Raw genomic sequence first — 26,895 nt, forward strand, 5'->3', positions numbered from 1 at the left:
CTCCTGGGGACACATCGTGGAAATGGAGCCCAACCTCGGGTTCTGACAAGTTAGCACTCACCTGCCTCGAATCCTGTAATAAGGGGAAAAGAAGTTCAAACGGCAGGATGGACGCTTGGCGGCCGTCCGCTGCTTCAGAACAGGGGCTCGTGGGCTTCCTCTCGTTCCGTGCCCGCCACCACCCGTGGGGTAGAGACACCCCCCGCGTCACAGGTGAGGAAGCTGAGGCTCAGGCCACTGTCATAGCAGGCGCCACACAGCTCATCTGCCAAGGCGGGGACGCCTTCTGCGCTGGGCCCCACTCACTCCCTCCCACCTCCGAGAACCACCTACAGATGGGGCCTCGGGAGCCACTCAGTCCACGCAGAACAAGGTAGGTTTTCAAGTGTGGCGAATATCCAGGTGCCGTTTTAAAAAACTTAAACCAAGTTTAACTACTAAAAGCAATACATAAGTTGCAAAGTTCATAGGTTCTAAAGAAACTCTATGGCTGAATTCTTAAGAGATAGAAATTTCAGAAAGAATGCAAAAAGGGGAATATGGCGAGTTCTATATCAAAAGATATTTAGAAGTTTATTTTGAATTTTTCTCAAAAATACAAAGGTAATACAAGTTTCATTATGATTTTCCAAATGCTTGAAATATTTATTACCATTCTTTTGTTCTTTAAGAACACTTGAAATTGGCAGTAATTTAAAGTCTGTACTAGAAAAAAGTTAGGCGAATGTCAAGGATTTTGTATCTGGCCATCATGCTGTCGCTGTGCTTTCCAGATGCACCTTTAGGAGTTGATAAAAGAAACCACTGATTTAACAAGCAGTAGTGAACACGATTTCAGTCAAACCCAGATAACATCCCTGGGGCTGGCTGTTTTGTACATGAAAAAGCTCAGTTTACACCACAAGTCCGCCAGGACAGAGAGAGATTACTCACTAAAGCAGCCACCCCAGCAAGGCATGCTGCTGCTGCTGCTGCTGCTGCTAAGGCGCTTCAGTCGTGTCCGACTCTGTGCGACCCCACAGACAGCAGCCCACCAGGCTCCCCCGTCCCTGGGATTCTCCAGGCAAGAACACTGGAGTGGGTTGCCATTTCCTTCTCCAATGCATGAAAGTGAAAAATGAAGTCGCTCAGTCATGTCCGACTCTTAGCGACCCCATGGACTGCAGCCTACCAGGCTCCTCCATCCATGGGATTTTCCAGGCAAGAGTACTGGAGTGGGGTGCCACCGCCTTCTCCCCAGCAAGGCATAGCAAGTTCCAATAGTCAAAGGACGTACCATCTCTTAAAACATCGACATACTTATCTTTCGAAGGGTGTGAAAGCAGTTAGGAAACTTAGAAACTGTGAACTAAGTGTGGGTGGATTTGAGTTAGGAATGAAGCTGTGGTCACTGAGCGCATAAGGCCCCCGGAGCAGCCACTTGGGGCCGGGTGCTAACGGCAAAGCGTGTGGTGAGCAGAGCTGGGTGAGAGCTTCCCAACACGCAGCCTCTGATGCCCGACTGTGGTCGATCTGTGTGTGTGCGCGCGTGCAAGGGGGTCACCATGAAGGAACACACTTGGGATGGCTGAATAATGCAAAGTCACCTTCAAGAAAACAGTGCATTTTGATGCCAGAGAAGAAAGGAAATGCCTTTCTCTCAGATGCAGAGACACCCGTCTCCTCTCTGAGGGAAAACAAGCCTTCTGCTAACACTGGTTTCAAAGCAACTGAAGCTTTGAAAACCTTCCCAGGGGCCCAGAATACGGACAGGTAACTTCCTCAACCAGGTTAGTCACACCTTCCATGCTCTGAACTGACTTCAACAGACAGATCACAGAGGGCTTTCGTGTAACAGTCTGAGATATGAATCATTCAGGAGGGGTTTTGTTTTTTAAGTCTTATTTCAAACAACCCCCACTTAACAACCCCCCAAACAATCCCCTTGTCAGGGAGTTTCATGCAGAGACACGAAGCGATAAGAAACATTAAGTAGCCAGACCTTCGGAAGGTCCTGCACACCGAAAGGACTCTGCCAAACTGCAGCACGCGTGCGAAGCCGGACAGACCACACTCATCGAGACACCCCGTGGCCCTCGGGGCACCGAGCTGAGTCACGCAGAGCAGGTTTGTGGTGCCCAGGCCACCCTGTCCTGGACCCTGGTGTGGCGGTGGCTGTGGTGGGTCCTGGCACCGTCTCTGGTCTGAGCGTCACCACCTCTACAGACATCAGCTAAGAGACACAGGCGGCCACGCGGTGCCCAGAGAGGAAAACGAGGCAAGCGGAGGCCGGAGGTCACGCTGCCAGACGGGAGCTGCCTCCTGCCAGCAAAGCTGCCCGCGGCAAGAAGCGGCGTGAAGGGCTAACTGACGGACACCAACCCGCCGCCCGTGTGTGCGGCCGGGGTGGGGCGCGTGTGGAATCCAAGACCCAGGCGGCTCAGGGGAGGGCGGCCTGGGTCTGAGGCGCGGGGGTGTCTGCGGGCGCTGCACCCGCTCACTCCAGCTTCTTGGCCGGCACCCGAGTCCGAGCAACGATGATGGGCACCAGGGCCAGGCCAGCGATGCCGAGCGCCCACAGGGGCCGGTAGAAGAGCCAGCCGGCGGCCACGGTCAGCAAGGTCAGTGAGGTGGCCACGCAGAAGGCGAAGGCCTTCAGGCCGATGTTGACCAGGTCTCGGAAGATGGGGAACCAGTCCACTGTGGAGAGAGAGTGCGGTCAGGGTTCCCGGGCCCCCAGCTCGGCTCCTGAGCTCCCCCTGCCGGCAGCCCACCTGTCTCTGGACCAGGTGTGGAGGGAGAAGCAGCGGCCGGGACACACGAGGAAGAGCCCCGCGCACGCCCGGCTCAGCCCAGCCCAGCCCGGGCAGGCCCCGGGGGCAGATGGGAGATGCTGGCAAGCACCTCTCTGCTACCCGACAAGGCAGCAGGGCTGAACCCCCCGCAGGCCTGTTTGGGCCGCCCAGCCCTTCCTGGAGGAGCCTGTCGCTCACCCAAGCTGTGACCAGTCACCTGTGTGCCAGCTCCAGGGAGGACCTGTGAGAGCTCGATGGACCGGAGGAGCCACCCACCCGGAGACCCCTGCAGGCTGCCACCCAACGTGGGCTCCATCAGCCCTTCTGCAGTTGCCCTGTCCTCACCTGCGGACCACTGAGGCAGGCCTTCCGTGGCCGGCATGTACCAGCTGGCCGGCCTGCACTCAGTTCCCAAGAGGCCCGCGAGGTGCAGCGGCCCATAGGCCGCCTGGGGCGCATCTGGGGCCAGCCCCACGTAGGCCCAACAGCCCCCGCAACAAGCAGGGCTCGTGTGTGGGCGCTGGCTGGGGGACCACGCATTTCATCCAACCCCGCCCTCCTGTAGGCTGGTGCTGTTCCTAACCTCGGTTCACCCACAAGATCACCGAGGCCTGGCACTTAAGTTACAGACAGAAGGTGCCAGAACCACAATTTAAATCCAGGCTGTCTGAGTGCAGAGCCTCCGCTCTTAGCCACCACACTAAGCTCAGAGGACCAGGACCCTGCCCGTCCTCGTGGCACGGCCTCCAGGACGGGGCCCCTGCCTGTCCTGCTGGCGGCTCGGCCTCCAGGGCCCACAGCCCATGCTCACGCAGCAGGCTCTCAGAAGGTGCTTGTCACAGGAACGGAGGGCGGAGTGGCGTGGACGGGTGCCCCGCCGGCAGCTTCCCGCGTCCCTCCCCCGCACCGAGTCCCTCTGTGTGCTCACTCTGTCCTGACCCTAGAGGCTCAGCCTCCGCCATGGAGTGAACCAGTCAGAGGGCAGCCCCCAAGACAGACCTGACGAGGGGGACCGGGCCCCGAGAGGAAAGGGCCTACCCGAGGTCGTGGCCACGATGGGCCTCGTGGCCATGCGGGCTGCGTTCCTGGGTGCGGTTCCGCCCTCTGGGGGCAGCAGCCTCCCCCACCCCCACTGCTCCTCAGTCTTCCCACCTGTAAAATGGGCTGATCGTCTGGGGGCTGTAGCCAGACTCCCAGCTGGAAAGGCTAAGCGGAGGAGGGGTTTCCGGGAACCATAATCACCTGACTGGACAGGGCTCAGTCCCCCGAGAAGCCCCATCCTCCTGCACAGCAGCCAGGCCCAGCGCCAGTCACCCACCCTGGGGTTGGTTCCGGAGCCGAGCGTCTGGGCTCAAGCAGGCCAACCTGGGGCCCGTGAGCAGCCCGGCACAGCCTCCCCTGCGTTCCAGAGCTGCTAGGGCTGTCCCAAGTCTAGTTCAGGGTTTGGGGGGTGGGGTGTGAAGGATGACAGCTCTTGAGTGTTTCCTATTTGCCAAGCTCTTCACAAAACTCAGCAAGTTAGGTGTGAGGAAACTGAGGCTGGGGCAGGAAGGGAACCTGGAGATCTCCCGGCAGGCCAGCCCCCCAGCACAGCACCTCAGCTGTGGGTGAAGGGGTGAAGGCTGAGGGGATGGTGGTGGGCAGGGCAGGGAGACCACAGCCTCGGGGGTCAGCATCCACCCCCAGCTCACCCATCCCAAGGCCCTGAGGTCACAGCAGTGGCTGAGCGCACCCAGTGGGCGGTGCCCGTCTGCCCACCTACCCAGCGTGTAGAGGATCCGTGTCATGAGGTTGAGGCCCATGAACATGGCCACCCAGCCGGCCGCCCGCAGGCCCCACGTCTTCAGCGAGTTGCTCTTCTGTTCCCGACGAAACACCTCCTGCAGGACAAGCAGGGAGGGGAGGTGGCCACAGCCCACCAAGGGGTCTCATGCCGCCCCGCCAGCAGGCGCTGGACTAGAGGCCCCTCTCTGCACCCTGTGCTCGTGGTGTGGGTGAGGCCTGGCCCTATGTTATGGATGGGGGTATGCAGGTCTCCCTGGGGGCGCCTGCCCTCACTCACCTGGTCCTGCAAAACTCACTCTTTCGCCCCAGCTCACACTCAGCTCGAAGGGGCCTCTGCCTGCCCCTCTGTGCTCAGGGCCACATAGCGCCCTGGCCCTGGCAACGGGGGCCCTGGGCTGCGACAAGACTGACCCACCCAGCTCTTCACTTGGGAGTCAGCAAAGATGTTGCTCGCCACCCGCTGCCAAAGGAGGCTCCTGTTACCACGTCTGCCACCTCTGGGCATCCGGGGGGTCCGGGGATTCTCTGCTTTGCTCACCGCTCCCTCTCTCTGGACACCTCACCCCTCTATTGCCTTCTCTTGCCTTGCGGCCCTGGATCTGCCTCCGTGGGGGCAGCTGGTGACCAGAGCACTGGAGCTGCACCAGTGCGCCACGCGGCACGCCGCGACCACTCACCTCTGCCGAGAAGTCCCCGTGGTGCAGGAGAAGCAGGGTGTCCCCCGACTTGGTGGTGTAGGGGACCAGCTGGTCGCCTCGCTGCCGGGCAATCACGGTGACCTGGTCAGAGACCTCTAGCTCAGAGCTGCAGGGCCATCTGCCCGCGGGGCCATTGCCCTCCTCACTGTGCACCAAGGCAGCAGGGAGCCCCAGGCCGCCCCAGCCCCTGCCGCCATGTGGGCCTGGGGGAGGCGCTCCTGCTGGGCTGCTCCCTCCACAGCCCCGGGGAGGACCCGGTGGGGGCGGGGCGGGGGTGACAGGGTCTGGGGCGCAGGACCAAGCATTTACAGAGCAGAGGTCAGCGCCCAGGGAGAGCGCCTGCACAGGGCTGGAAGACCCTCTCCAGGCACCGCACTGAGACCCTCCAGGGCCACTCGCCCGCCTGGGACCCCTGGACGTGCGCACACACGATGGGAAGGGGTATGCCCTAAGCACACACCTGGGCCCAGGTGTCTGCACCCGGGAGGCCCCCCCCTTGTCCGCCTGGGGAGCCGCTTACCACGTGAGCTGGGCCCAGGTCGGGGTCGTCGCTGCTCAGCCCTGCGTAGGAGAAGGAGACGCGCAGATCCCCAACCTGGGGTGGAAGAGAGGCACGTGAGGGAGGTGGGAGTCCGACCTGGGGCCCAGGGCGCCTACCCGCCCACAAGGGGGTCACACCACCCCCACCCACGCCCAGGCAGCCCCACTGCGCAGACAGCCGCTCCCTCCACCCTTGCCGGCTGCGGCTCGGACTCTTGCGCGCTGTCGGGGGTGGGACTCAGGGGCCCCGACCTCTGCCATCGAGCGCCCGAACCCGCTGGGTACCTCGGGGTACTTGGGGTTTTCACTGTGGTAGAAATAGTCCCCCCGGCGAATGATGTCCACATGGGGGTCCTCCAGCTTAGACAGGCTCAGCGTCTTGAAGTTGTCCACTTTGTCGATGAGCCCTGGGAGGCGGGTGGTCAGGAACAGTGCGTGTCTGCTGCACCCCCGCCTGCAAACCCGCAGCCTGACGCCTTCCCAGCCGGCCCCACAAGCCCGGCTGCGGGGCCGCCTGCCGGCGCATCCCCCGGGGCCTCTGCACACCCGCTCTCCCACCCGGAGGCCCTGCTCCAAGCTCCATCCATCCACAGGGCCAGCCCCGTAAGCCTCCAGCGCCTCCAGGAAGCCAACCCCGTCAGGCAGTGACCGCAGCCCGGGAGGGCCTCAGCCCTGTGGCCACTGCTCCCCAGGCCAGTCACCTGCGTCCCGGCCTGGCTCCCTGCTGCCCCGCACGAGGCCGGGCTGCCCGGCATAGCTGGCACCAACTGAGGGCCAGAGCACACGGCCGACAAGCCAGGCCCTGCTCACACAGTCTCTTCCCTGCCCCTCGACGCGCTGACCCTAGGTGTCCTCTCTCCCTCGTCAGGTCTGGCCAGGGACAAGCCCCAGGAGTTTCGATGGCAGTCTCACAGCCACGCTGTCCCCTGCAAGCCCCTCTCTGTGGGAGGCCCTCCGGGGTCTGGCTCAGGGCCAGGGGCCCGCAGGGCTCAGGAGTGCAGCCCGGGGCTTTATGTGCGCTGCCCTCCAGGGCTGCCTGAGGAGGGGCTCTCAGCCCCGCCTGCTCAGCCTGGCAAGGACCCACACCTGGCAGCTGCTCCCTGAACAGGTTTCGGGGGGTTCCACACAGGGCCCCCTTCCTGGGGACACACCTGCCCTCTGGCCCCAGCCCAAAAGTATGACGCTGGAGAAGTGCTGGCTGGCCCCTGCCCAGGGCCGCGGGAGACCCCTTCAACCACCCAAGGACTGAGTCAGGGCCCCGGCTCCTGGGAGGCAACCGGGTGGAAGTGCAGGGTTCTGGGTCCACGGTGGCTCACCCAACGGCCTGAGACTCACCTGCCGAGAGGAAAAACCTGCCGATCTGGACGAAGGGGGCTGTTGCGGTGAACGACTCCACGGCCATCGCGCTGGGGAGAGGGGGAGCTGTCGGCGATGTGGGGCACCAGAGGAGCTGCCCGCGTCCCAGGGGAGGTGCTAGGCAGGGTCCACACCCGGGGGCTCCTGCCAGCCCAGCCCAGCCCGGCCCCGCAGTCTTGTCTTCCCCTGACCCCATCCCCTGCCGAGGAAGAGCAGCTTCCGCTGGCTTCCCGTCGCCCAGAGCTTCTTACGATCTTGCCTGGACCCCTGCCAGCCTGTCCCACCCTGGTGCCCGGCCGTCAGACGGCCCTGCCATGGACTTCACACCCTCCCCTCCAGACCCTTCCTGCCAGCATCCAAGCCTCACTGGGCATGTTCAAGGCCCTTTCTGGCCTTGCCCAGGTCATCACAGCACACAGCCCACACGGGCCCTGTCCAGCGTCACACCCGTCTCAACATCCTCACCCCTGCCCCTGAGCTAACCATCCTCTGCCGGACCCTGAACGGGGGCGTCAAATGCGGCCGCTCTTGAAAGCCCTGTGGACGGTCTCCCCACACCCACCACTGACCACCCCTCTGGGCACTCGGCCCAGCCTCATACCCAGGCCCTAGGGCGAGGGGCGTCAGGCCCCGCCTCTGCTCACGGTGCCGGAGTGGGCCTCCGAACCCTGGCCCACATTTCATCAGCCCGCGAGACAGAAGTAACTCAGCCCCATTACTCAGATGAGGAGGCGGGGCTAGGAACCTGCCAGGGGCTGGTTCTTACCTGGGGTTTTTGTGGCCAATCTCTCTGTCAAAGTTTCTGCTGTTGACAACCTCCGACCTCCATTCTGTGTCTGTTTTGAGCAGAAGGAACATGGGGAAACCATGGTAAGCCTCAGGTTTGAGGCCCGCCGGCCCCCCGTCCTCTTATCCAAGCCTGGGACCACCCGCGGGCCAAAGGGGCAGCTCCTGGAGCCTCGCTGGACAGACGGGGGAGCAGGGCTCCGGGACCAGCACTCCGGGGGCCTGATGCTGGCTGAGGAAGGACACAGGCTGCAGAGAGCAGGGCGGGGCCCCCGACTCACTGTAGGAGTACTTCCTCTCCATCTTCACCTGCCCGTCCTCCGTGTACTCCCTGCGGGGGAAACAGGCGCCCGAGTCAGCCCGCCATCCCCGAGGCGGCCCCACCTCCAGGCATCTCCAGCCTGAAGTGGCCTCGGGGCTCCCAGGCCAGATTCTCCCCACATGGCGCAGGCTTGGTCCACAGCAGCCCAGACACGCGGCGATCCCCGGGAACTAGCCCAGCCACTTTCTTCCCCCAGGCACTCCGCAGAAGACCCCTGCCGCCTCCAATCGAGACCACGGGCCAGTCCCTCTGGGACAATCTGACATTCCTCCGCAAGGAAGACTTCCCACGGTGGCCTCCAGCAGTGCCGCGGTGAAGGCCGGCCGCGCCTCTCCCGACCCCGCGCCTCCCCCGACCCCGCGCCTCCCGCAGCCCCAGTCAGTCCCTGACCCCGTGCCTCCCCCGACCCCGCGCCTCCCCTGACCCCGCGCCCCCCGCAGCCCCAGCGCCTCCCCCTGACCCCGCGCCTCCCCTGACCCCGCGCCCCCCGCAGCCCCAGCGCCTCCCCCTGACCCCGCGCCTCCCCCGACCCCGTGCCTCCCCTGACCCCGCGCCTCCCCCGACCCCGCGCCTCCCGCAGCCCCCGCGCCTCCCGCAGCCCCCGCGCCTCCCGCAGCCCCCGCGCCTCCCCCGACCCCGTGCCTCCCCTGACCCCGCGCCCCCCGCAGCCGCAGCCAGCCCCTGACCCCACGCCTCCCCCGACCCCGCGCCTCCCGCAGCCCCAGCCAGTCCCTGACCCCGTGCCTCCCGCAGCCCCCGTGCCTCCCCCGACCCCGTTCCTCCCCCGACCCTGCGCCTTCCCTGACCCCGCGCCCCCCGCAGCCCCAGCCAGCCCCTGACCCCGCGCCTCCCCGACCCCGCGCCTCCCCCGACCCCGCGCCTCCCGCAGCCCCCGTGCCTCCCCCTGACCCCGTGCCTCCCGACCCCGCGCCCCCCCGACCCCGCGCCCCCCGCAGCCCCCGCCAGCCCCCCGCAGCCCCCGCCAGCCTCTCACCTGGACTCCTCTCTCTCCACCCACTGATACATCTCCACGTGCCGCCGCAGCTTCACGGCCGGGAGGTGGACCCCGTAGTTAGGATCAGACAGGAGCTTCACAGAGAAACAGACCAGGAAAACGAAGGACAAGAATACTCAGCTCAGGGGAAGCTAGGCTGGGGAAAAACAGGTCCAGGGGGCAGGACAGCCCAGGGAACTCTGCGCTGCTCATATGGGTGCCAAGCAGAGCCGCCGCCCCAAGAGCTGAGCCTGTGACCCAAGCTGCACGCACGGCTCAGGCTGCGAGCCCAGGGCTGCAGGGCCCAGCGGCATGAAGGGTGTTCAGACAGGAGACGCCGCCCCAGGCACGAAGGCCCGTCATCACTGTTAAAGCACCTCTGTGTGAGGCTCCGGCCAAGGGCCACTGTGCCAGGACGGGAGCTCCTGAATCTGGCTGATCTGCAGAGCCCACTCGGGCTGTTACAAGGCTTCTCCCCATCTGACAGAGGAAGCCTCTGAGGCCCTGGAGAGACGGGTCCCCTGCCGCCAAGCGGTGCAGCCCGACTCACACCAGAAGTATGTTTCCGAGGCCTAGGCCTCCAGATGACACCCAAGAGGGGCCCGAGCCCCTGTGGTCAGCGGGCACCACCAGCCTACCTTGGACGTCCGCAGGGCCCCGATGATGTGCACCAGCCTCCCCTCATTCTCCGGAGCCACGCTGTGGATGCTGCTGGGAGACACTACCAGCGAGAGCCCCTCGGCCAGCGAGGTCGCCGTCTTCAACGCGCGGCCCTGTGCACGCCGGAGAGTGAGGATTTCAACTGTTGGACGCCTGCTGCCTGGGGCGAGGAGGACCCAGGATGCCCGCTCTCCAGGCCTCCCCGCACCCACGCAGCACCAGCCACACCAGGAAGAACAGCGGCTGCCTCTGCCCTGCACCCCTCCCCTCCATCCATGTGCTTCACTAGGGCTGATGGCACAGCCGTTCAGTGTGACCCAGGCCTCGCCAACCGCATCCTGTGTCCACTGGCCCCCAGGAGTGCTTCAGAGCAGACTGAGGACACTCAGAGATCTCCCTGCGCCTCTGGCTAAACTGACTTAGGAACAGAGACGCGGCCTCTTTTCTCTGGGCTTGTTGCCGGACCACCTCTGCCGCCACAGGGGAAGAGCCCGCGGAACAACAGAGGAAAACGGGCAGCAGATGGAGAGACGGAGGCTGCTGGTGGCCCAGCGTGAAGGCCTGGATCCAGCCACGCCTGCGGCCGAGGCTGTCCCCATTTCAGAGTGTGAACAGCTCAGTTGGTAAAGAATCCGCCTGCAAAGCAGGAGACCCTGGTTCAATTCCCAGGTTGGGAAGGTCTGCTCAAGAAGGGACAGGCTACCCACTCCAGTATTCCGGCCAGAATTCCATGGACTGTACAGTCCACGGGGCGGCAAAGAGTCAAACGCGACTGAGCGCCTGTCACTTTCCACCTTTCCTTTCACCCCATTTCAGGTGTGTGAATTGATCCATCTCCCCTCCTGCTTCTGTTAGTCATGAAGCGGGGCACAACAGAACGAGCCGACTGATCCGACCCTCATCCCCATGAAATCTGGACCTTACTACCATATCCAGCCTCTGCATTAAGGCCCTGCAGGGACCCTCCCTCTGCACAGAGGGACCCCAAACATCGTACCTCATTGGTGAAGATTAAGTAGAAGGAGACCAGGAAGGTCGTGAGCCCCACAAACATCCCACCCGAGGTCTCGCTCAGCCGCTCCAAGAAGCCCGGCTGGGACTTGTTGGTGATTCTGACGTGATCTTTCTTGTTACTCGTACTAGAATACTGAAAAACACAAAAAAGGAAGCTAGTTTTTAAAAACCAAACTGCCTTTACACTCAGTTACATGCACAGACTGAGTGTTCGGTTTTGACAAGTGCAGAGCCATGTTCGTCAACACACGGAACACGTCTCTCGCCCGGAAGCTCCCTGTGCCCCTCCCTGCCAATATCCGTCTCCCCACCGCCCAGAGGTGACAGTGACCTGAATCTGCCTCACTGCGATTCGTCCTCCTCCTCCTGAACGTGGTGCGAACGGGCCGTGACGCAGCACGAGCTCCTGTCCGGATTCTCGGACTCGGCGTAGCGCCTGGGGCCATCTCGGTCACGGTATCAGGAGTCTGCTCCTTCTTATGGCCGAGCAGAATTCCACGTCTGTCAACTTACTCACCAGTCGATGGATGCCTGGGATATTTCCAGCTCCTAGCGATTAGGAACAGTGCTTCTAGGAACACTCATTTACAAGCTGGTGAAATGTAATTTCTGTCTGAGGGCAGGACATGAAAGTTTGAACAGAGAACTCTGTGCCGTGTGGGCCTCCCCGCTCCCAGCACGCAGTCCTCTCTGCGACGGGAGCACCTGCTCAGCCGTGAGGACCTCCTCCCCTCTCTTCCGATGTCAGCAGCGAAACTCCTTAAAGGAGCAGCGTTCTTCCGCAGCTCCGCAGGGGGCCAGGGCGACTCGCTGCTCGCGTTGTCCACGGGCCTCCCTGGTGAACCGTGTGTGAGCCACCAGTGTGCCCCTCTCCTGTGTGACCCTCTGTCCCAGAAATGCACACAGCTGTGTCTTCAACTTCCAGCAGGGCAACGTTCTCAGAGCCTCCAGGAGGCTGTCTCCAGGGCTATAATCCTGTTTGGCTCAAATAAAATGCCCTTGTTTCTTCTTGATTTGATTGTTAACTAAATTTTCATCCACATTTGACTGGTGTAGTTGGGGGGCTGTCAGACGCATCCACCAGCGGACAGCTGGAGTCCAGCCCAAACCAGGGCCTGGTGCCAGCACGGGCCCCGGGGCACCACCCGCTTCTCTGTGTTCCTTCGGTGCTTTCGAGAGTTTTCCTGAGTTCTCCTGACGCCTGGACATCATCGCTTTAAATCCCACTCTGAGTTTTACTCAAGCTGCTCCTCTTGGGACTTGGAGTCTTAAAGGGGTTACTGGACCGTCTCCTAGGCAGAGACCTGGGATCTCTGCTCACTGGTCTTTCTTAACAGATTGACTTAAATTGGAAAGACTACTGTATATGTGGTGTGAACAAACCGCCAGTGGAATGAGAGACTGAGCCTGCGCAGCTCCACGGTAAAGGGACGCTTGCTCCCTCAGCCAGGAGCAGCCCCCAGGCGGCAGAGGACCTAGCGGACGTGCCGCGCAGCGGCCCCACAGGGCCCACTACAGCCACTAAGTAAGTTCTGCTTGCTGGGGGGCACCATGGCAGCTGGCCACCTGGCACTCCCAGCACCTGCAGCAGGCTCAGCTGTTGCAGAGAGAAGCCAAGACACAGGAGAGCCACGCCAGCCCCAGGGGAACCCTCAGGAAGCCAGGTACGTCCCGTCACTGGGCCTCAGAAAGCTGTCGAGACCCTATAATTGGGCGCCAAAGTGGTAACGGGAAACCACCCCTCAAAGGCCGGAAGGCCTCCTGGCTGGCTTCTTGACAGAACCAACGCCTGCCAACACTTAACTCGTGAACGGCCGGGAGGGAGCGCCTTACATGTTCCAGCCCCGTAGAGAAAGCTGGCTTGATAAAACATCTTCCAAATTCAGACCTTGAGGAACAGAAGCATTCCTAGGAGAAAGCCTGAAGTTACACCCCTTATCATGTTCCTGAAATGTGAACACAGCCCACACTGCCTTGAGTCTATAGTGTTGGCTTAACTGTTGTGGTTCAGTTGCCAAGTCATGTCCAACTCCTTGCAACCCCATGGGCTAAAGCACGCCAGGCCTCTCTGTTCTGCACCATCTCCTGGAGTTTGCCTAAGTTCATGTCTATTGAGTCGGTGATGCCATCCAGACATCTCATCCTCTATTGCCCTCTTCTCCTCCCGCCTTCAATCTTTCCCAGCATCAGGGTCTTTTCCAGTGAGTCAGTTCTTCACATCAGGGGGCCAAAGTACTGGAGTTTCAGTTTCAACATCAGTCCTTCCAATGAGTATTCAGGGTTGATTTCCTCTCAGATTGACTGGTCTGATCTCCTTGCAGTCCAAGGGACTCCCAAGAGTTTTCTCCAGCACCACATTTCGAAGGCATCAATTCCTTGGCACTCTGCCTTCTGTATGCTCCAACTCTCACATCCGTACGTAACTACTAGAAAGACCATAGCTTTGACTATATGGACCTTTGTCAGCAAAGTGACGTCTTTGCTTTTTAAAACACTCTCCAGGTCTGTCACAGCTTTCCTCCCAAGAAGCAGCTGTCTTCCAATCTCATGCTGCAGTCACCATCCGCAGTGACTGCAGAGCCCGAGAAGAGGACGTCGGTCATGGCTCCCACCTTTCCTACCCCTCCGTTTGCCATGAAGTGACGAGACGGATGCCATGACCTTAGTTTCTTTAATACTGAGCTTTCAGTCAGTTCAGTCGCTCAGTCGTGTCCGACTCTTTGCGACCCCATGAACCGCAGCACGCCAGGCCTCCCTGCCCATCACCAACTCCCGGAGTTCACTCAAACTCACGTCCATTGAGTCAGTGACGCCATCCAGCCATCTCATCCTCTGTCGTCCCCTTCTCCTCCCGTCTTCAATCTTTCCCAGCATCAGGGTCTTTTACAATGAGTCAGCTCTTCGTATCAGGTGGCCAGAGTATTAAGCCAGCTTTTTCACCCTCATCAAGAGGCTCTTTAGTTCCTCTTTGCTTTCTGACATTAGAGTGGTATCATCTGTGTATCTGAGGTTGTTGATATTTCTCCTGGCAATCTTGATTCCGGCTTGTAACTCATGCAGCCCAGCATTTCGTGTGGTGTACCCTGTACATAAGTTAAATAAGCATGGTAACAGTAAACAGCCTTGTCATATTCCTTTCTCAATTTTGAACCAGTCAGTTGTTCCATATAAGGTTCTAACTATTGCTTCTTGGCCTGCACACAAGTTCCTCAATAGACGAGTAAGATGGCCTGTTATTCCCATTTTTCCCAGAGTTTATCACCGTTTGTTATGATCCACACAGTCAAAGGCTTTAATGTAGAAACATAAGTAGATGGTTTTCTGGAATTCCCTTGCTTTCTCTATGACCCAATGAATGTTGGCAATTTGATCTCTGGTTCTTCTGCCTTTTCTAAGCTGGTACATCTGGAAGTTCTCAATTCAAGTACTGCTGAAGCCTGGCTTAAAGGATTTTGAGCATAACCTTACTAGCAAGGGAAGTGAGAGCAATCATCTGATAGTCTCAACATTCTCTAGTACTTTTCTTCTTGGGAACTGGGATGAAGACTGACCTTTTTTCTTCTTTCCAGTTTTAGAGTCTATTTGGCTTAATTAGTAGACTCAAAAGCAAAAAAAAAAGGGGGGGGTGTATCTGTGTGTGAAAACAGATCTTTGTAAAATTCAAGCAGGACAGCTATTTCTTTGTGTATCTGGATGTATACATCTGTGTGTATGTCTGTATACACAAGTATGATCCATCTCTAACTTCAGAGCTTACTATCAACATTAATGTAAAAGAGTTCTACTTAATGGATTTAAAAGTAAATGTTTACAAATCAAATATTTCACTTAAACTAGACCAAAATGTCAAAGGATCACATAATCTAGGATTAATCTTTAATGGAAGAAAACAAGTTAAAATTGATGGTCTAATTAATACAGACATGGCTTTACAGTCACCATTCAGTGTAATATTTTAGCTGTACCCAGGTTTCCTGAAAGGTAATATGCTCATGTTATTGTGGTTATAAAATGTGTCAACAAGAAAATTAACTTGGTATGGTAATATTTTCATAAATAATGAATAAGATTTGGGGTGAATTCTTTTAAGAATAATTTTGTTTTAGGGTATATGTACCTAAAAACAGGGCTTCCTTGATAGCTCAGTTGGTAAAGAATCCACCTGCAATGCAGGAGACCCTGGTTTGATTCCTGGGTTGGGAAGATCCCCTGGAGAAGGCAAAGGCTACCCACTCCAGTATTCTGGCCTGGAGAATTCCATGGAACATATAGTCCATGGGGTCGCAAAGAGTCAGACACAACCAAGTGACTTTCACTTTCATGCCTAAAAACAGTTTCTCCCAATTTGGGGGGATTTGAAATTGTATTTAGAGTTCTGCTAAATGAAGTCAAATGATGGAATTCACTGAATGTCTAGATCATTTTCTTAATAAGAAAATACTGAAAGATTAGCTGCTAAATAAGTCTGTAAGTACTCACTTTTATGACAACCCACTCCAGTGTTCTTGCCTGGAAAACCCCATGGATGGAGGAGACTGGCGGGCTACAGTCCGTGGGGTCGCAGAGTCGGACACGACTGAGCGACACACACACAGAGACTAAATGTGTTTGAGACTATTAATAAATACACTCTGCGCTTTACTCAAAGACTGAACTATAAAGTAACATATATTTTTAAAAATCAATTTTAAAAAGGGAACCCTGAGAAAAGTTTTTGTACATGGCCAGGACTGACTAAGATCAGACTAAATTTAATTAAATGAATGAATTTTAATATATTGTTTCACAGTGATTTATGATCCTACTTAGTCAAACATTTAAAACTTTTTGATATCTTTCCCAAACTTCCTCGAATCAAATTCTTAATGAAGCTCTTTCGACCTCCAGCTAACTCTGGGATGCTTCAGAAAACCCCTAAACATCTCAAAGAGAAATATTAAGCTAATTGGGCTCATTTGGTATGTTACATTACATGGGAAACACTGAGTAATGATAAATTCTTAGGTCATATTGTGTGGATAAATATATTAATATAAACATTCTAGAAATTGCAGGAAGTTCCTAAAATTTGAAATCTCCTGGTATGTGTCAGTCATGATTCTGGCTACTCTCTTAAAATGTTGTATGCTACAGAAATAGCCAGTTTCCTTGACAACTGTATTGTAACCAGGTCTTTCACCAAGATTTTAAGTCTTCTGTCATTTATACACAGTTATGTCTATCCAGTAACTGACGCTTTTACAAAACTGTTTCATGACTTGCTTTAGGCTCTCAAACTAAACTAGACTCAGCAGCCAAGGGACTCCCTCCCCTTCGAGGGCCATTTCGGCCACAGCTCTCCGGAAGGCCCTGAGGGGAAGGCCCTGAGGAAACGGCAACAGGCTGCCTTCTCGGTCTTGCACCCAGCTGCGTTTCCTTTGCACTCTCGCCAACCGCAGCGCTGCTCGGTGAGCTGCCCAGCTCCCCGTGAGGGTGGCTGCCTGGCGCTGCCTGGCTTCCACGGGATAGCCCTGACCTGCAGCTCTGCTGCCAGCGCCAGTCAGAAAACAGCCACGACTGCATTTTGTGAGCCGGTTAGATCGTCTTCTTGTTCCCAGGAAGCCCGTATCGATAATGCTGATCTAATTTAACTTACAGATGGTCCTGTCTAAGGGAGGAGCAGGGACGTTACCAAGATGGGTATGCAGCAACGCCCACAGTGGGCATCATAGAAGCTTTTATTTACTGGAAACAAGCACAAGCTGAACGAACTGCCCCAACTCTAGCTAAGGACCCGGAGATACATATTCACACTGACACCCCGTGCCTCTGGGGTGACACACGACTCTGGAATGCTATGGAAACACTGAGGTGACTAACCTCTTCAGGACAACCTAATAAAAAAAAAAAAATGGAAGAGTTATCGTTATACAACTGCCAAAACAGTTAACTGCTGAAAACACTGGGCGTTCGAATGTCAACGCTATGGAAGCCAGAAGCAATCAGCGCGCTGAGGCCGTGATTTAAATCCTCACGCTGTCCAGCCTCCAGAATGCCTGCTGCTCTCAGGGAACGCTCCTAACCCAGCGGAAGCGTTCCTTCACAGGCTCAAAAAACTGACAGACACGGCCACAAAAAGGGGGACTTTGACCCCACCACCCAAATCCGGTTTAGACCTAATTTAAAAACCAAACAGCTCATGAGGCTCACGCCTGGAGCACACCCGCCGTTACTCTAGCACGTATCTCCTTTAACTGTGCACCCGAGAAAATGGCTCATGGGGGAAAGAAGTATTTTTGAAAACTTTCCCCCATGGTGGCTCAAGGGACACTTTACATTACTGTCAGGGTCTTATTGAGACGCTTTAAAAAAAAAAGTTGGTAACAAGTTTTTTTTATAGCTTCCAGAAAACCCTACAGATCATGGATTATAACAGAAATTTTGTCTATTGAAAAGGACATCAAATAAATGATTCTTTGCAACCACGACAGAGAGCAAGTGCTTTATCCGTTGTTAACTTATCTCTGCTCAGTCAAAGTGAACATTCATTCATGGATTCAAGTCTCTCATTTTGAAAAGGCTCCTCCACCTGAATGGACTTCGACCCGTTTCTACACCCAGCTTCCTCTAACACAAGCATCACCGACGGTCTTGACTTCCCAGGCCATTTGGAAACGTGAGTGGAGCAATTCGCTGCAGGCAGATACGTGAGCATCAGCCATTATGATGATGGCAACGGCAAGCACGCCAGTCTATCAGACGCCAGTCCTGCACAAGCCGGAGGAGGTGGGCACCGTCACGACCGCACGTCACAGATGGGGACACAGTGGTCAGCCGTCACAGCACCAGTTCACACCACACAGCCTCTAAGAGGCGGACGCAGGATTCCTATCTGGGCAACTGGGGGCCACTCTCTGCCACTCCACTCCAGACTGCCTTCCTCACGCCTGGGGCCACAACAGGAGCTGAACACGGGGAGCCCGAGGTAGGCACGTAGGACAGGAAAAGAAGCCAGTCCCCAACTTGGGTCCTGGAAGGCCTGGCTTCCTCCTGGGCCTCCCCCCAGCCACCCCTAACAGCCAACATCAAGATAAGCGGCTCAAAGATGGCCTTGAAGAGAAGAAAGAAGGTGATCCTCAGGCTGGCATGACACACCCGGCCCACATTCTAGACCAAATTCCCAGTAAACAAGGATGGTGGAGATTTCCCCTCTGCCCGCTCCCCTACTCCAGGCTTAGAAGCGATGAGCAGTACATGGCGGGATAGGGGCTGACCTACAGCTCCTGAAAATCACTTTCTGTGTAACCCAGGGTCAGCTGCTTTACCCCTCTGACCCTGTTTACTCATTTATAAAGCACAGATGTCAACAGTAACTCCATTACTGGATGGAGGTTAGAGTGATTAAGAATCCTGTGTCCTTCCTGCTCCAGCCCACAATCTTCTGATCTTTCTTCGGCACCGGGCCTTCTGGTCCCTGTAAATGTGCACCCCAGTACTGGGTCAATCAACGAAGGTTTGGTGCCAGAGGATACCCAAATTCATCTACACTCTTTGGCAAAGATCAGGACCCTATGTATCCAAGATTCTCTGCCCATCAGGACTGAAGATAAATGCTTTTTAATATATTAAGGACCTACGGTGCACCAGGCACTGTGCTAAAAGCAGAGTCTTCCTTAAACTTCACTGTAACCGAGCCCATGAGGAAACAAAAATCCCAAGAAATTAAGGTCACATAGCTACTGAGGAAGAATCTGGATCTTTCCCCAGGTGGGCCTGACTCCAAAGCCTGTCACACCTTCCCATGACCCGCCGAGCTGGCTGTGGGGCCCTGGGCAAGCACGTGCCCCTGCTGGGAAGCCCTCATCTGTAAGGTTTCGTGGCGGTGGTCTGGGGGCACGCCTGTCTCCTGACACAGCCCAGGCCTCCCCGGGCAGACCCTGCATCTGGGGCACCACCTCTAGGTGCACCGCTTAAGGCTTCTCGGCCTCCCAAACAACTCTACACCAGGCAGGGTGTACTGGGGCTGTGGGTGACGAAAGCCCTGGCTTCTCAGGGGGTGTGGGAGGCAGAGAGGACGCTTGGGGACAGAGGAGGAGCCTGGAAGGGTGTAACAGAGCAGAGGAGAGTGGCTAGGACGCTCAACCAAAGCAAGAGGGAGGGAGTGCCCCGGCTGGCAGGGCTCCGAGCTGGCTCCAGACACTTTCACAGAGGAGCGGAGCCTGAGTCACCAGCTCCTTCTCCCAACACCCTGGTGGGAGGTGCCCCTCGGTTTGTTGAATGAATGTTTGGCTTAAATAGAAAGGTTCCTGAGAAAGGCTGGCTCCTGGCAGGAGGCCAGCAGCCTTTCCAGGGGCACCACCTTCAGCGAGGGGCTCTGCAACTAAACCCCTGCTAGGAGGACGAGCGCCCGGCCGTAGGGAAATGCCCCCCTCTGCCCGCCGCCCTGAAGTCTCCGCTCCCCACCTGGCCTGCGCTCCTGTATCATAACAGCCCCGGTCTTACATACCCCGCTGGGCACGGAGCTCACCGCCCGCCCCGTAGAGCACGTCGCTGGACAGCTCCACCAGGGCGGATCGGCTTCCCCACCGCCCCCGTGGACTGGCCACCTCTCTGCGGCCCCGTCCGGCCCTCCAAGTCCGCACACGTGACAACCCTGAAGGTCCAGGAGGGAACCGGGAACGAAGGGAAGGGCTACGGGGAGGCGCCCCGCACCAGAGGACCCCGAGCCGGAGCCACGGGCCAGAGGCCCGGTCCCCAACACCGCGGGGCCCAAGGAGTCGGGCAGGGCTGAGCAAGACAGACGGCACAGCTGCCGGAAGGCGCGGACACGGGTGTGGGAGGGAGGCGGGCGAGTGGACGGAGGGGGCCACCCGGCAGGGGGCCGCGACAGGCCCGCGGGAAGAGGGGGCCGGAGGACCGGGAGGCCTGGGTGTGGCCGGCGGGCCAGGAGACACTCACGTTCGCGGCCATGGTGGGGCCCGGTCGCCGCCCGCCTCGCTCGGCTCAGCGCGGAGTAGGGTTTACGCCGCAGCACTGAGTCCGCGACCTCTCGCCCGCCCGAGAGCGGCAGACAGCGGCGCAAGCCCAGAGCCCGGGACGCGCCACCGAGCGACCGCCCAGGGAGCCCGGGCTTGCTCGGCTCTCGCTCGCCGTGCCGCACTGCCTCCTGGGAAACGTAGTCGGGGGCTTTCCGAAAGTTGCAACCCACTGACCCCTCACAGACGAGCCCGCGCACTGCAAGCCATCCTGGGAAATGTAGTTCCCACTGCCTGGGGCGTGGCCGCGAGGCGCGCAGCCTGCCGGGAAATGTAGTCACCGGTGAGCGCGCCGAGCTGGAAGCGCCGAGGCAGGCGCGCGGCGGGCAGGCCTGGGGGGCGGGTCCGTGCGGGCCTCCGAGCCGCCCGCCCAGCCGCGGAGAGGTCACGGCGTGAGGCGGTCGCCGCGAGGTCGGAGCGCCGGGCTGCATCATGGCCTACTGCCGGCAGGAAGGTAGGAGGGCGGGCTGCGTGGAGACGGCCTCCGAGGCCCTGCAGGGGACACGCGGTCCATGCAGCGCCCCCACTGAGGGCGCGGGGCACAAGTTCTCGGGAGGAGGGTGCGGGTTGGCGGCGGGGTCGCCAGCCCCACTATTCGGATGAGAAAACCGAGGCCCGCGGAGCAGTAAGGCTGTCCCGGGTCTCCGAGAGACTCGAACCTGGACCTCGGAGGGAACGGCACGTGGGGAGACTCGTAAACTGGGCCCGGGGGTTAGAGCGGCGCGAGCGCGGGGCCTGAGGCTGGTAACGGGAAACGTGCTGATTACTAATTATGTTGCTACGCCGCTCGCCACACACCACGTGTCCCGTTTGCACCGCCTCTAACTGACCCGGAAGGTCGCCCCTCGGTGGGCGCGACGCTGGCGGTGGGAGTACCGCCGACAGGCACGGGTCAGGCCCTGCGCCAGGAGCCTTGAGTGGCCTGTCTCGCAGCGACTTTGCTAAATCAGGCCCTGCTCTTATCCCAAGAGTAAACCAAGACCCCAGAGGAGACTTGGCTGAGCCACGCGGCCGGCTACTCGCGGAGCTGGGGTTGGAGCCCGCGGTCTGATTCCAGAGCTTCGCCGTCTGGTGCCCAGTGGACTCCAGCGAGCCCTCCGCTGGGAAGACATCCCGCAGAAAAAAACAAAAGTTGGTCCCCCACCAAGGAAGTCTCCAGGCCGCGGTCCGCGGGCCTCCCCGCGCAACCGCGAACTGTCCCTGAGCTGACACCCAAACCCTCCAGGCCCAGATGTCCAGTCTTGTAAAATGAGAAGTTAGTCTTCATTCATTCCGCAGATATTCATGAAGTACCTTCTCCATGCCAGGTGAGGGGGAGGGTGGCTATCTGAGACTGAAGCTCCAGAGAGAAGTGGAAGTCCCAGGAAATTCTCTAGTGAATACTCCAGCTCCCTCAGTTATTACAGGAAATCCTGAGCCCAGAGATGGAGGTGACCTCCCCAAGGTCATGCTTCAATTAGAAGTGTGTCAAGCTTCAGCTCACGGCTCAATTTAAAATGCTAAGCCTTTCTGCCAGTGGCCTCCTCTGGTGGCTCAGATGCCAATGCAGGAGACGAGTTCAGTCACAGGGTGGGGAAGATCCCCTGGAGGAGGAAAGTGAAAGTGGCTCCGTCCTGTCCGACTCTTTGTGACCCCATGGACTATACAGTCCATGGAATTCTGATAAAGGGCAACCCACTCCAGCGCTCTCGCCTGAAAAATCCCATGGACAGAGCAACAGTCCATGGGGCTGCAAAGAGCTGGACACGACTGAGTGACCAATTTCCCAGTACCCCATTCTGCCTCTGGAACCCTCCTTCCCTGGGCCGCAAAGCCATGACACTCAGTGATGTCTCTGAGAAGCAGTTCCCATTGATTGATATTGAACTCTGCCATGAGCAGAAGTCCTCTGCCCTCACCAGTTTGTTAGAGAGTAGGTCTCTAGTTTTTTATTTCATCGTCCTGAGTCTAATTTACTCCTTTATGTAGCAGATTTTTTTTAGTCTTGTGAGTATAATGAGGCTATAATCCTCATTCTTGTGGGTTTCTAGGAGTCACATGTTATCTGGGAAGCAGAGGTAAGTGTTCAGACACATATCTTTTCCTGGATCAAAGATCTCTTTCTTTCTTTGGGGATAAGAATTAAAAGCACTCACTTTAGGCCTTGCCTGGTTTTTATCTATCCACGCCACTGTCCCCTCAGTCCCGCACTTCTTGTTTTTCTATCCATGGATTCCTTATGCTTCCCATGGGACTTAGAGAACTGACCCCAGCTCCTTCCTGATCGAGGCCTGACCTGGCTCCTGCTGGTCTCTACGCACCTGTCATTGTGCAGCCAGGCTGGCCTCTGGCTATTCCCTTGGCCTGGTGCATCCCCCCCCAGCTCTTCTCACGGCTGTTTCCTCATCCTTTAGGGTTCAGTGCAGATGCCACCTCCTCAGTGAGGTCTTCCCTGCCTTCGTGTCTTCCACATCCTAAACTCTCGGAAATTACCTGGTGTACTTTTGTCCTCTTTGGGCTTGTCTGTGTTGCAGCAGGCTGAGGGCATTAGATGGGCCACATTCCCCGCAGCGTCACCCAGTGAACCGGTACACACGGCTGCCCTCTCTTCTGAGGGAATCACTTGCCCATGCACCTGACTTCAGGGGTCCGCCCCCCAGCCTTGGGGTCATTCAAGGTGTTAGGCAGCAGGGACTCAGGCCGGCTCCCTGGCCCAGGGCCGCACTGCTCCTGTCTTTGTCCTCCTTTTCCAGTGCTGGTCTTGCTCTTTCCTGCTCTGTCAGTAAACAGTGACTGAGCACCTGTGATGTGCCAGCCCTGACCACATGGCAGAGGCAGTTGGCACAGGTGGGTAGTCTGCCCCGTGGCACGGTGGAGGCAGTGGAGGGGGCAGGCTGGGTGTGGCAGGCGGTGATGTGTTCTAGGGGAAATGAGACCACCCGAGCAAGGTTTTATTTTTGTCCCTGTGACCTGCTTCATGGTGATAGCCATCTCTCCTCCATACTCAGCGGGGCCTGGGATCTAATTGTCTGAGCTCAGAGCTCATGTCCCCGCTCACTTTTCCAGCGAACACTGACTGCTCACTGTGTCGCGGGCACCGTTCTAGGCAACTCAGAGCTCATGTCCCCGCTCACTTTTCCAGCGAATACTGACTGCTCACTGTGTCGCGGGCACTTTCTAGGCAACTCAGAGCTCATGTCCCCGCTCACTTTTCCAGCGAATACTGACTGCTCACTGTGTCGCGGGCACTTTCTAGGCAACTCAGAGCTCATGTCCCCGCTCACTTTTCCAGCGAACACTGACTGCTCACTGTGTCGCGGGCACCGTTCTAGGCTCTGAGCTACTGCCGTGACTGGAGCAGATGCACCCTTGCCCCCGAGGAGCTGACACGTCAGTCGGGGGGATGGGTGGTAAACAGATACGTAATTGTGGGTGAGAGAAGGCGGGTTAGAGGCAATGGGGAGGGATGAAGGGAGGTGCCATCTGAGCGGGAGGTCTGAAGTCAGGGAGAGGTGGCTGTGAGTGTCTGGAATGCGCTCCTGGACGACAGCACGGCCTGGCAGGTCCCCGAGGTAGGCGTGCGCTCAGCAGCTGTTGTGTGCTTGAGCCCCAGTCTGAACCCCCGTCCTGAGCCTCTGGCACGCTGATGGCCCCGGGAGCCAGCGCCTCCCAAGCCGGCCCCCCCCTCGCGCAGGGCCGCGCGTGCCCTCTTCCTGCAGACCGTGTCAAGCCCTGACTGTCAGCTGGTCTGTTAAACCAGCATAGCCATCGAGCACCAGGGCTAGAGATACAAGATAAGTCACTGCCCAGGCCTGGACCCCTTGACTCTGGGCCTGACACCAGCCTCCGCACTGGCTGGGCCTGGCTGAGATCTTGGTGAACAAAACTGTCAGAGCGGAGCTGAGCGGTCGTGTCAGCTTCTGTCCTCTGCTTAGCACAGCACTTCTGTGGACTGCTCTCGAGTGTTCTGAACTCTGGCCGGAGTCCCCGAGGTCTTTAGGTTCTTCAGCACGCCCTAGCTGCCTGGCCCAGTCCTGCCCCAGGCCGTGTGGGACAAGCCGCCTTCTCTGAGGTCCAGTGTGGGGTGCTGGAGCGGGCGTGGGCCTGTGTGTGCGGAGTGTCAGACGTCACCGCTGTCAACCGCCCGGGAGACAGCGGGGAGGGTGTACCGCCCCGCATCTCCCCTCTCCCCGCACCGCCCTCTCCCGCACGCCTCTCAGCTCCACACGGTCACCCTGGCGCTCTTCCCAAGCCTCTGCCGGGGGAGCCCGCTGGCAGGGCCCTCGGGGCCTGGACGAGGTGCTCTAGGCCACGGGAAGGAGCAAAGCTGTGGAGCCGTGGGAGTTCTGAGCCGGGCAGGACCGGCCTGTGAGACGCCAGCAGCTTGGGGGCTGAGGGCAGCTGCACTTGAGGGCTCGGGGCGTCTCGTCTCCCCGCCGAGGACGCACGGTGGCACCGAGACGTGCGTCTCCCGCCTCCCCACTCCAGCCACAGGCACGTGGTGCGCTGGTGCTGCTAGACTGCCCCCCAGGTCGGCAGTGAGTGGGTCCCCTGGGGGAGCGCATCAAGGTTTCAGATGGGACAGGCTTCCGTGGCTGCTTGGGTTCAGGATGCGTCACAGCTGGTGAAACGTGGCTCCCTCTGTTCTCCAAACTCTAGGGAAGGATAGAATCATATTTGTGACCAAAGAGGACCACGAGACTCCAAGCAACGCAGAGCTGGTGGCCGACGACCCCGACGACCCATACGAGGAGCATGGTGAGCGAGAGGGCCGGGGTCGGCGGGCGGCAGCCCCGTGTTCCTGGACAGCTGGGTGTCCGCCTCGGCCAGCACTGCTCCCAGGACACGAGTGCGTCTCCCTCAGGCGGGAGGGGCCTTGCACTGACCGGGCCATCAGGCCAAACCTAGGAGTTGCTTCTGAGTTGTGAACAGTTTTCCACTTTGACAAAATGGAGGAGCCTCAGTGCTCTGACACGCCCAGCGCCCCTTGGACACCGTCCAGCCTCACTTTCCAGTCCTCACGCTGTGCTGAGAGCAGCCGAGGAGCAGGAGGGGCTTGGAGGAGGGCGTGGGGGGTCCTGACCATCCATGTGGAAGGGGGAGACCAGGACTCCTCCTCCAAGCCTTTGGACTAAACAGTTTCCCCTGTGTAGTCCTGAGCACAGGCATGGCCACAGCCCTGAGCACAGCCCTGGGGGCCGGCTTAGCACACCGGCAGAGCTGCAACTGGAGAAAGTCGCCCTCGGTGACTTCTCTTCAGCTGAGCCGAGAACGCTCGGTGGGTTTCTGCCGGGAGTGTAAACCCCATCCCGTGGGGGAAGCAGGGCCACCGGCCAGTGCCAGCCAGGCAGCAGTTCGTCTTACAATTATTCCTGTGAGGCCCGGGCTTGGGTTTGCTTTTTATGAAACCTGTCTCGCTTCCTTGCCCATCTTCCCTCCCCAGGACTGATCCTGCCAAACGGAGACATCAACTGGAACTGCCCGTGCCTTGGGGGGATGGCCAGTGGCCCATGCGGGGAACAGTTCAAGGCGGCCTTTTCCTGCTTCCACTACAGCAAGGAGGATGTCAAGGGGTCGGACTGTGTGGGCCAGTTCCGGGCCATGCAGGAGTGCATGCAGAAGTACCCAGACCTCTACCCCCAGGAGGAGGGGGAGGAGGAGGGGGAGGAGCCAGCAGATCCCTCACAGGAAGCAGCTGCCTCCGAGGCCAGCGCAACCAAAGAGGCGGCGGCGTCGAGCTAACGATGGCCGGGGCACTGGGCTCCAGCCGCCTTCAGAGCCCAGACGAACCTCTCCAAGAAAGTGTCTTTCCCTCCGTTGTTCCGTGCACTGTAATGTATAAAATAAGTTATTGTGCTGATCGGGGGTCTTGGCCCCTTGCCGCATTTACACTGAAAAATGGGGTTGTGTGTATGTGTGTCTCACATGAACCTGTTGGTGAATACAGCTGCCACTTTTTTGAGTTCTCAGATTGTCCTGAACTTTGCCACCTGGAAATGACGTGCTGAATCATCTCAGCAACCGCAAATCACTATCTGGGAGGGACTCTTGTGAGTGAGCTGATTTGTTTTGATTCTTTGTGTTCCTTTTAGTAGATTTTATACCCAGTTGGAAAGTGAAATAGAAACAAAACGTTTTCCCTTACAAATGCTGGGGTGGGGCCATTCCTTGTAAGCAGAGGTGAGATGATCAGGCCTCGAGTATTTGAGGAGGCACTGTGCTTCATTTCCGGTTCCTTCTGGTTTCCAGTTTTGCCTTGAGCTCCAGGTTTTCTGCGGTTAGAAAGCAGAGCTTTGGACCCTCTGAGTGAATCCCTGTGTAAGTGAAAAGAAGGGCTGATTGTTGATGTTCTTATTATTCCCAAAGCTCTGCTCTGGGACCGTGTTCACACTGGTTCTGTCTCAGCCTGTCCAGATGCAGCGCTCCTGAGAGGTGGGGACCTAATCATTACCAGAGTGGGAGGCAAGAGAGCAAACTGTCAATTAAAAGGAAAACATGGTTTTTACCTGATTGTGAGTGTGTCCTCTGTGTTTACTAATTAAAAGTATTTCTGATACAAGGAAATAGGAGTTGTGAAAAACCCAACTGAAATTCTCTGAAGACGCCGGTAGGTAGATCAGTTGAGTCAGGTTTTCCGTGTCGCATTCAGACAAAGCTCAGGTGATCTGTCTGTGAGCAGATGCTCGCACACGGGCGTTGCTGTCGATGTTTCTGTTGTATTTATCAGAACCGAGTCACAGCCCACAGTGCCCAAGGGACATGGAGACGGCACAGGAGGCTGCCTCCGACACCAGAGAGTAAGCCTGCAGGCCCAGCTCAGAGCGAGGGCATGGGGGCCGGAAGCTGCAGTGGCCAGGTTTGGAAGCCTTGACACCTAGAAGCCCTGGGACTTTGAACTGCAGGCAGAGCCTTGCACGTTTAACAGACATACCTCTTCCGGAAACATTTTGACCAAGGCGTCAGTGATCTGTGC

The 26,895-nt window shown here is 58.0% G+C and overlaps 2 protein-coding genes across 11 annotated transcripts; one reads left to right on the forward strand and one right to left on the reverse strand.

The window, feature by feature from the left end:
* Positions 1-670: 670 nt before the first annotated feature.
* Positions 671-20,035, reverse strand: TMEM43 (transmembrane protein 43). 9 transcript variants are annotated; one of them, XM_068981662.1, is made up of 12 exons: positions 19,867-20,035; positions 10,913-11,062; positions 9,894-10,013; positions 9,256-9,350; positions 8,221-8,270; positions 7,920-7,989; positions 7,133-7,203; positions 6,083-6,204; positions 5,778-5,852; positions 5,237-5,338; positions 4,537-4,654; positions 671-2,679 (listed from the first exon to the last, which is right to left on the reverse strand). In XM_068981662.1, the coding sequence occupies exons 1-12, from the start codon at positions 19,876-19,878 to the stop codon at positions 2,477-2,479; spliced, it is 1,188 nt and encodes a 395-aa protein (XP_068837763.1). In that variant the 5' UTR covers positions 19,879-20,035; the 3' UTR covers positions 671-2,476. The 9 variants fall into 9 exon arrangements, with proteins under 9 accessions (XP_068837763.1, XP_068837760.1, XP_068837764.1 ...); XM_068981659.1 differs by having other exon boundaries at positions 7,920-7,993; positions 8,222-8,270; positions 9,894-10,028; XM_068981663.1 differs by having other exon boundaries at positions 4,537-4,651; positions 5,781-5,852; positions 9,894-10,028.
* Positions 20,036-20,294: 259 nt separating this feature from the next.
* On the forward strand, positions 20,295-26,379 carry CHCHD4 (coiled-coil-helix-coiled-coil-helix domain containing 4). Of its 2 annotated transcripts, none has more exons than XM_068982700.1 (3): positions 20,295-20,397; positions 24,582-24,680; positions 25,366-26,379. In XM_068982700.1, the coding sequence occupies exons 1-3, from the start codon at positions 20,376-20,378 to the stop codon at positions 25,662-25,664; spliced, it is 420 nt and encodes a 139-aa protein (XP_068838801.1). In that variant the 5' UTR covers positions 20,295-20,375; the 3' UTR covers positions 25,665-26,379. The 2 variants fall into 2 exon arrangements, with proteins under 2 accessions (XP_068838801.1, XP_068838802.1); XM_068982701.1 differs by lacking the exon at positions 20,295-20,397 and adding an exon at positions 21,136-21,250.
* Positions 26,380-26,895: the final 516 nt, after the last annotated feature.

Source organism: Capricornis sumatraensis, chromosome 10, assembly GCF_032405125.1.
Source record: "Capricornis sumatraensis isolate serow.1 chromosome 10, serow.2, whole genome shotgun sequence".
In the NCBI taxonomy this organism is placed as follows: Eukaryota; Metazoa; Chordata; class Mammalia; order Artiodactyla; family Bovidae; genus Capricornis; species Capricornis sumatraensis.

Bases quoted from the DNA above. Each gene is read 5' to 3' on its own strand.
- TMEM43 (XM_068981655.1), bottom strand. From the start codon at position 13,758: ATGAGATGGCTGGATGGCGTCACTGACTCAATGGAC. The intron at 7,204-7,919 runs GTAAGAACCAGC...CCCTCTCCCCAG, and splicing joins ATTGGCCACAAAAACCCCAG to CGCGATGGCCGTGGAGTCGT. The intron at 6,205-7,132 runs GTGAGTCTCAGG...CCCGCCTCCCAG, and splicing joins CAGGTTTTTCCTCTCGGCAG to GGCTCATCGACAAAGTGGAC.
- CHCHD4 (XM_068982700.1), top strand. From the start codon at position 20,376: ATGGCCTACTGCCGGCAGGAAG. The intron at 20,398-24,581 runs GTAGGAGGGCGG...TCCAAACTCTAG, and splicing joins GGCCTACTGCCGGCAGGAAG to GGAAGGATAGAATCATATTT. The intron at 24,681-25,365 runs GTGAGCGAGAGG...TTCCCTCCCCAG, and splicing joins CGACCCATACGAGGAGCATG to GACTGATCCTGCCAAACGGA.